The sequence below is a fragment of the Sinocyclocheilus anshuiensis genome, unplaced genomic scaffold, assembly GCF_001515605.1.
Source record: "Sinocyclocheilus anshuiensis isolate Anshui unplaced genomic scaffold, SAMN03320099.WGS_v1.1 scaffold1957, whole genome shotgun sequence".
Lineage (NCBI taxonomy): Eukaryota > Metazoa > Chordata > Actinopteri > Cypriniformes > Cyprinidae > Sinocyclocheilus > Sinocyclocheilus anshuiensis.
In genome coordinates, this window is record NW_015537935.1 from 862189 (window position 1) to 871917 (window position 9729).

At 36.5% G+C, this 9729-nt stretch overlaps 1 protein-coding gene across 1 annotated transcript in view; it reads left to right on the plus strand.

The window, feature by feature from the left end:
- Positions 1-9349, plus strand: part of LOC107658639 (ras-related protein Rap-1A) — a 25770-nt gene extending 16421 nt beyond the window's left edge. The window contains 4 exon segments of the mRNA XM_074186898.1: positions 1101-1241; positions 2994-3137; positions 3900-4012; positions 8910-9349. Of these exon segments, the coding sequence (XP_074042999.1) occupies positions 1101-1241; positions 2994-3137; positions 3900-3989 (375 nt within the window). The 3' untranslated portion in view covers positions 3990-4012; positions 8910-9349.
- Positions 9350-9729: the final 380 nt, after the last annotated feature.

Sequence of the window (9729 nt, forward strand, 5' to 3'; positions counted from 1 at the left end):
AGAGGGTCAAATAAAAATGGAAGAGATGTGTTTTTAGCCGATTCTTGAAGATGGCTAAGGACTCAGCTGCTCGGTTTGAGTTGGGCAGGTCATTCCACCAGGAGGGGAACATTTAATTTAAAAGTCCGTAAAAGTGATTTTGTGCTTTCTTTTCTTTGCATTAGCGCAGTCATTGCTAATAGAGTCAATGTAGTGTTTACCTTCATGTGGTCTACTCTTCAGCACAATGGTAACCATAACTTAACAGCATTAAACACTAATAGGTCTTTCCCTTCACTAAAAACACATAAAATAACACAGGAATAATTTCAACATTTACTCTCCTTAATTTCAACATTTACTCTCCTTATCCAGTCCTATGCAAAGCATGCTGGGGACTAGAAATGCACTAACCAATTTCCAAAGTTAACAAGACCGTTTTATTGAGTTATTACATCTTAATTTTTAAAGAAATTCAATTAACGCAGAAATTTGAGTTTAAATTACACAGAATATGTAATATATAATAATCAACATTATTGTGTCAACTGAACTCACAACATAATGTTTGCAACTTAAAAGGTTTAATTAAATTAGAATTTTTAACTTGCAACCATGCATTTAAATTGTGGTAACAAGTTCCCTGAATTATTTTTTAGAGTGTATGTGAGGCGGCCTTATGTGTGTGTGCTTTGATTGTGCATGAGCGCACCGTCCCTAGAAGAGAGTGCAAGTGCTGAATGGTTTATACACTGGCAAGACTTAAAGAAATGCAAATTATAAACTTTAGTGACGATGCAGTACTGCCTATTGGACCCGAAAGTAATGTATAAGTGCATTATAAACATTATAACATTATAAGTGGACCTCAGAAAACTGTACAAATTAATAAAAGGCAGTTCATGACCCCTTTAACAAAATCTGAGACGTTTCTTCCCCTCCACTGAAAGTCACTTCACCCAAAACTGACGCTTAAAAAAAAAAAAAATTATATATATATATGTATATATAATATTATATATATATATATATGTATATATTTGTGTCAAAGTTTACAAAGTAACACTTTTAACTTTTTTCATTGTGTATTTGTTTTGTTTTTTTACCTCTCTTTCTTTCAGGAGCAATTCACAGCTATGAGGGACCTGTACATGAAGAACGGTCAGGGCTTTGCTCTTGTGTACTCAATCACAGCACAGTCCACATTCAACGACCTGCAGGACTTAAGAGAGCAGATTCTACGAGTAAAGGACACAGAGGATGTAAGTGTGAGAGAAAATATTCCTGTTGAGTGGACGTTGATGTATGGATGCACGCACAGAAAAACACTTTAAAGACTTAGTTTATCAAATCACTGCCTTACTAAAACCATGATTTTTTTTCCCATCACAAGCCAAATGCACCTGGTAGTTGTTTACACAGTTTAAAGTACCACTATCGCTTTCTCTCTTTTTCAAATCGAAGATCAAAAATCAAAAGATTTTTCTATTTTGTATAATGGCTTGCTGATTATTTATATTAAACAAGTCAGACAATTTAGTGTGCAATTTAGTCTAATGACATGCTACTTTATATTGCCAGCAATATTGTGAATATTCTATATATTTCCCAACCCTAAGCAAAGCAAGAGTACTGATGAAATGAATCTGTCATCCCATGGGTTTACACACCATCTCTGCAGCAGCCCACCCTCAACCCAAATCTTCTGGCTTGCCTCTGTTCTATATCAGTCATGGGATGCCCTTTTTTGGACGTGTGGAAAGAACACTGTGTGTGTGTGTGTGTGTGTGTGTGTGTGTGTGTGTGTAGCACTGGCCATGAGCAGTTAACATCTCTGGAATGTGTTTTGATTAGCCTTACACCGTCTGCGTCTCTTTCTGTCTTTCTCGTCACACTGCTTCTGCGGTTTGGACCACACTAAGTCCTGGTCCCCAGCAAAGGTTCAGATCTATTGAGGCTGGATGGCATGAATGGGCCACTTAGGGCGGTACATCAATAGTGTGAGTTTAAGGCCAGCTGTTCTCACTAAGAGAATATGAGTGAACTCTTTGGGTTCTGGTTTCTGATCTCGCATAAGAATTATAGTTACTGATTCTGTAATTACTTTTGAGGAAGCTGTGGGTTGGCTTGGTTTGGTATTGCTTTTATGATATCACTTTCTGGTGGTTCTGTCCTTGTCTCCAGCCTGCTTTGGTACCATTTAGTTTCAGCTTAAAACATGGCATTCCTAGTTCTGTTTCTCTACAGAGGCTTGTGCTGAAATATTTGCGCTGACCACTACCTCTTCCTGGTTTGTTTAGATTTTAAACCTTTTCCATCTGGCCAGTCCAAACATGGCAGGTTTCTGGTGCTCGAAGAGTAGTCTAGTGAGAGAGGCGCTCTGTGTGCTCTCCACTGTTTAAGGCCACTGAAGTGAAATGGGAAAACTGGCAGTCCTGCGTCTTTCTAGGTGGCTTTAAATCAATCACCTCTGCACTCACGCACCATTTTACACACTGTAGACACACATACACATTATAGCAGACTGTTGTTGTCCATAGAGTTGGGCCAATAAACGGTGCCATCATCGTGATTCCCCTAGTTACCCTAGTTGTCCATGTGTACTGTCTTTGTTCAGTTTATTGGTTACTTGTTTATAATAAACAATGTGTCTGGTAAAAGCAGAAAGTAACTTGTTTACAGCTTATAGACTTGACTACAACATCTGACCAACTTATATTATCAGAAAGCTCGGTTCTTACCATAAAAGGTGCATATTGAGATTTTAGTTGTGGCTGGTATGATTGTGCTCATTTAAATCATGTCATGTGGTGTGGGGACAGCTTCTGGTTTAAAATTGAGAATATCTTTTGGCATCTTTCATCTTCACTGGTCTAATAAACAGACTGAAAATGTCACAAAACTACAATGGATTCATAAATGTTGCATAACCCTTTAGTTTCCATGGTGAAATGGTAGATCCACATAATTACCTTTGTGTAACTATTTCTTTTTCTCCTCCACTCTGACTGTAGGTGCCAATGATCCTGGTGGGTAATAAATGAGATCTGGAGGACGAGAGGGAGGTGGGGAAAGAACAGGGGCAAAATCTGGCCCGGCAGTGGAACAGCTGTGCCTTTCTAGAGTCCTCCGCCAAATCGAAAATCAACGTCCTTGATGTGAGCATTTAACATTTACTCATTTGACATTTCCCCCATTCAGAACATATTCCAGTAGTTTAACAGACCTGACAACCTGTATGCATTTTGCGAAGCGGGTACACACTAGGCATGGGCCGGTATGAGATTTTGACGGTATGATAACCTTAAGCAAAAATATCACGGTATTGTCGTTACAGCTCTAAAATGTGTTATTTTTAAATGACTGGGTAAAAAAAATACTTTTTTTCTGCTAAACACAATATATTTTGTTTTTGAGCAACATACAGAATATTAGGAACAGTAGAATTTGTTTATTTCTGGCCTGTGTTAACGGGCGTTTACAGACTTCATATTTTCACATAAATTACATTTTGGAAAACGATTGCATTGCAACGCAGTTTGTGCAATTCCAGAACAGAGATGAGTTGCTTGCAATAAGACAAAAAACGGCCGGTTGCCGATTGCGTAAGTTCCAGGGGAAGCCATCCTATACACACGTGACTGACCGCTCGCTTGCACCAACAGGAGGAGGAGGGTCGTGTTACTCTCTACACTGCACTCAACCTGAGGGATTCCTACACTTTCAGTCTTTGAGGAGACTTTCACGGTTTTGAAACCGTGAAATTTTCAAATCGCGGTATACCTTGAAACTGGTAATCGGCCCATGCCTAGTACACACTGATGGTACTCAAAAAAATTTTTTCAAGGTTTGCAGGTCTGGTTTCATGTTTATATTGAGTATTTTAAGATTATCTCTTTTTTTTTCTTTGCACATTGCAGATCTTCTATGACTTGGTCAGACAAATTAACAGGAAAACACCAGTGGAAAAGAAGAAAGCGAAAAAGAAATCCAATTGTATCCTCCTGTAGAGCCAGTAGCAGCTCAGAGCCAGGTTTGTCACCATGTCACAGTTACATCATCCAACATTCATTTATTCCTTATTTATTCAAAGCTTCTCCCATCTACATTATTTTTCATAGACTGATATATTGATCAGGCCAAATAATGTCCCAGCATTCAGAAACAGAGACTGTAAGGTGGGGCTGCATGATATAAAAAAAAATGTGATATATAATATACAATATGGGATACTAGTAAAAATCAGTTATAATTAAATCATTTAAAACTTGGAAATTATATAGCCAAGATACTACTGTACAGATGCTCCGTACCGGATTTTTATAGCCAAAAACGATCAACGATCTTGATCGGCCGATACAGGTTTTTATTTTTTTTTAATAGCCGATTATTCAGAATGATAATGATATCTGCCGATACCAATAGTTTGATACTATACTGGGAACCCTCTCATTTGGTACATTACTGTTATATTAAAGGTTAAAATGAATAACAGAGCTATTATATTCAACTGCTATTCATTTTCAGATATAATAATTACACTTAATTTACACATAATTTCATGCAAGATTTATTCAAACTAGGCTTGCCGCGATAGATGGTGCTGACGGTGATACCGTTGTTAAGCCGCAACACCGGTTACGTCACTTGCCCACCGTGGCACCGACCCCCACCGTTGCTTTGATTTTTTTATAGTAATAAAAATAATTTAGTTCAGTAAAAGAACAGACACTACAATAAAAAACTGAACGCGGCTGCTCAATGCAGCGTGCCGAACGACAGTTGCATCACAGATCAGATTTCATTTCTCCAGTGAGGAGAGTGAGTCGAGCTGACTGACAAGAAGAGTGAGGTGAGACAGACAAGATGATGGCGGATGATTTAGTTTCGCAACGAAATGCAAAAGCGCCTGTTTGGCAGTATTTTGGATTTTGAAAAGCCTGTTGACTTTTGCCATTTATCTAAGGTGATTTTGGAAGCTTTTTTTAAACATTTGTTTCTTATTTAATTGGTTCCACAGTGTTTGCTGATTTTTACTTTATTTAAACTTGTGTAATTTATTATTTTATTTGACATCAAGGTGTATGCCGTGCCTCGAAGCTTTCTTATTCGTTTTGCTAATAAACTTTCTACGTTTCTTATTTATTTGGTTATATATTATACATGTTTACTTATTTCCAGTTTTGTATAGGCTACCTATTTAAACTTTATGCAAGTTATTTGTTATTTTATATTAGGCATAGCCTGCCCTATAGCATGGTGTATTTTTATTCGTTTTGTTAATAAAAGTTCTTTGTTTTATATATAGGCTAAAGTTAGTTTGACGTATTTTGTTGTTGCATTCAAGCAATTGACGCCGAATTGCTGCAAGTAAAATGTGCACGCTGCTTTTGCAAGCTATTTAAAAGCGAAGGACAGCGAGGAAAAGAGGGAACGCCCCTGCCCCCACGGTGATACCGGTATTATCCGTGTTGTCACACGTCGATTAACCGGTGGGAAAATTTCCTCACCGTCACAACCCTAATTCAAACATACATATAAAATTAAATGTAAATGAGCTCCTCTTTAGTGTTGTTGTAGCTAACTAATGAGCTGTGAACATTGGATAACTTTGCTGAGGCAAATGCAACGTTAAGTGACATTGTTCACAAGCTGTTTTATTGGCGTCTTTCTGCGGTTTAAACGCTGATTGAGTGATTACATGAGATGTGATACATGTCGGTAAGTTGTACTGTATCTTTCAACATACCTTTTGATGTTCATTCATGTTTATTTTGCGCTATAACTTGTATTGCAGTGGAAGAAATTTGCGCTGTCGCTTGAACTGAAGCTGCTACACAGTGATCCCGTCACACCTCATTTAAAAGCATCAAAACGGCATTTATTGTTTGGATTTCATGACAGAATGGACAGAATTTGAAAAATGAGACTTTGTTTCTTATCACAAGTAACAAAGCACAAAGCTCTTTGTGAATGGCCAATAGTGAAAAAATTGCTTTTAGCACCAATAATCGGTATCGGCCGATACATTGGTGCATCTCTAATAAATAGTAATAAAATATCTCTAAAATATGATAAGTAGTTAAACTTCAGCACTGTTGAATGTAAATGCAAATTATATTTACAGTCATGGCCAAAAGTTTTGGCAGTGACATCAATTTTGTGTTTTGCAAAGTTTGCTGCTTAAGCTGTTGTGAGCATCAAAACGGCATTTATTGTTTGGATTTCATGACAGAATGGACAGAATTTGAAAAATGAGACTTTGTTTCTTATCACAAGTAACAAAGCACAAAGCTTTTAGTGATTATTGGATGGGAGGCGCATTGTTTGGTTTTGAGAAAAACCGCGGATCTGGCAAACCCTGGTTTGAACTATGGGTGATTTTTTTGGGTCAAATAGAGCCTGCTTTAATGTTGCAAATTTTTTAATCCTTTAATGCATTTTTTATAACGTCAATTTCGACAGCCCTAGTTTCAACACAAGAGATTTTCTTCACACACTCTTGAGTTTTGGCCTCCTCCTTTTGATTGACAGCATATAATCGGCCCTGATCATCGACTGTTTTTTATCAATTGGCCGATAGTGGGGAAAAACATTTTTTTATTGGCCGACACATCGGTGCATCTCTAGAATTAATGCAATGACAAAAGTTTACTCATTGGTTAATAGGTATTCATATAAACAAAAACATTTAGTAATATTTCTTATATTATAATTATATTGAATTATTTGGTTTAAAGTAATTACATTCCCTGTCTTTTTATTTAGTTGCATGTTGTTGCTCATTTTATTCTAGGGATATCCTGGTAACTTTGAGGCAGTGATTTATGTGGAAGAACAGCTGCTGTTTTTAATCTGTCAAAGTTTTTTTTTAAATAAATGTTGTATTATACTCTACCTTTTAACTTGCTATTATTATTTTACTTGCTGCTGATTGGGATTGAAGCCGGTCATAGCAGGGGTCTGTTTCATAAAAGACGCTAAGAAAAGCGGGGATTAAAGTCCAAAACCTGACTTAAATCAATCGGGACTAAAGCGGTTTCATAAACGACAATTTAAGTTCACACAATCTCACTAATTAGATCCAGGTTCAGTGAGTCAGGATAATTTGATGTGCACGCTTATTCTTAAGCAGCCCTTAATGTCGATCATGGATCAAATCGATCCACCATGGCAAACAGCGAATATTAGTGCTGTTTAATGTATTTGAGATGTTGTGTTTTCCTCAGTGCATAACTGACACTTCACAGGTATATTTTTCATCTGTGAATGTTAGAAAGTCATGCAAATATATCCATTTTGCTGTCAGGAGTGGGCGAGGCTTACGTGAGTGAACGAGCGCTGCTGCGTGCTAAATAATTCAATATAATTATAATATAAGAAATATTACTAAATGTTTTTGTTTATATGAATACCTATTAACCAATGCGTGCATGCGCGCTAAACAGATGGAACGCAATAGAATAATAGTGCAATAATTCTGAATAAAATATGCATTCTGCTAAAATATTTGTTGTTGGACATTAAATGTGACGCGTAGAATTTGAAACCTACATATATGTGTATTTTTATGTTAGCAGTAACTGTAAATCAAATGTAAGCGAGCTAATACTAGCTCAAATGAGTTAATGTGACTCTTACCAGTTTAATATAATCTGTTTTCTATTATTTATTTTCATATTTAATTTAGTGATTTTAACTTTTAGTGGTTTAATGCTTTAAAGAGCAATTTTATATTGTAATGTTTTAATGTTCTACTAATATCCATGGCTAGAAACTGCTGATCAACTGAATGCACATGTAGCAACCATTATCAAATGTTTTCATATGTCTTGTCATTCAATCTTGGGCACAATACATTAAATACAGTCAGTTGTAGCCTATATTTTTATTTATTTGATTTATTTAAGTTGCTTTTTCTGTATACTTTTATTTTTGGACTGATAAAGTCAAATAATTGTATGTGAGAGAGTCACTGTCTCAGCTTAGCCTGACAGTTAGCCTGCCCTGGATCAGGTTAGTTTCCCAGCATAAGTTGCCACACTGACTGAGCTTGAGCTATGGTAAATTTGCTTTATGAAACCAAATCAAGTGAAAATAAGTCAGACTAACTGAAATAAGCCTGGCTTATTTGGTAAACTTGTTTTATGAAACAGCCCCCAGATGAGACTCGCCGGGACAACTCCCTGGTATCACACGCTAAATGTGTCGTTTTGTACTTGCATGCTCAAGATTGCAGTCCAAACAGTAAATGTAAATGTAAACCGTAATCAGGCAAAAGTTTGCTTTAGGAATGAATAAAGGCATTGACTATTTTGAAGATTTAAATGCAAATGTAAAGTCAAAGTGTGATCTATGATATTTCTCTTTATGAAGCATAGACTTTATTCAATCCACAAACTATTAAACCATTATTCTTCAATTAAAATCATTGAGTTATCGCAAGCCCTTGCGATATGCACGTTGTTGATATTTTGGTATTGTCAATAATATTGTGCAGCCCTACTGTAAGACCATACACACAACAACAGCATATTAACTATGGTGCTCTGAAGGTTACAGAATTCAGCACTGCAAAGTGAGTGCAAGTAGAGTTTCAGTGCAGTGCCCTTTTTGCTGCATGAACTCTGCTGAAAAGGCATTATATGAGTGCAATATTTGCAGTATAGGCTTTTAATAATCAACATTCCAGCAAGGTGTTCAACATTGTAGGTCTGATGATGTGAAGCCGTGTATTTGTTTGTGCAATTTCTATAAAAATCTTCAGTAAGACCAACTTAAACTTTTCCACTAGAAGGCAGCATTTGCTCAGTCTATAGCAGTTAGAATTACTTATGTGTTGTGCTGTGGCTTCGTGTTGTACTTATGGTAAATGTGCTTCAATATAAGTTTTTGTTTTTATTGATTTTTTTTTTCTCTTCTCTCTGCAGAATGCTGTAATGAAGAACTGTTAGCTTCTTTGGATCATGCCAGCATTCCCATCCTCAGTGAGTGATTCAATGGAACAGCTGACTGACTGACTCAAAGCGGCACCGGACATAGCAAACGAGAACAACTCTTTTATTTCCCCTTTATTTTGGCAGTAAAATTTGAGGAAAAACTCAATTTCCCAGAAGCAATTTCAGTAGAACTGAGAACATCTCAACATTTCCTGGACCTTCCGGACTTTTTACATCATTTACCGTGGCTGATGAAGAAATTAAACCTCATATTAACATAATAGTGAAAATTAACCTCCATAAAAGACACATTTTTTAGTTGCTTTACCAAATGAATCTTAGGGTTATAATACCCCGGGATTCTTTATTTATCTTTCATTTCCCTTTATGCTGAAAATCTGGTGGCAATATTTAAAATCCTTCAACTTCCTCTAAAAACCCATGGATACATCTGTTCTGAAACTTCATGACCTGCACTGTCAAGAAGGAGAAAATCACTGAAATTTCACCACAACTGTGTTTTTAAAACTCTTCCCCATAAACTCTTGAACTCTGGCTTCATCGCCTGTTGAAGAAGCAGAACAAGGAATCCGAGTTAACAGTATTCATTTGCGCAATACCGCATTTTCAAGGACATGAAGGATGACAGTGTTTAATATCCAGTTATCAGCAGTCAGCATGAGCATCTTTAAGTGTAGATGTTGTAAATGATGTCAAGTTCAGTTGTTTTCTCTCTCAAGTTGTACTTCCATTCTTGATACAGTGTGTAAATGTCTATAAATGACAAATGTATGTAAATGTTTTGCTGACA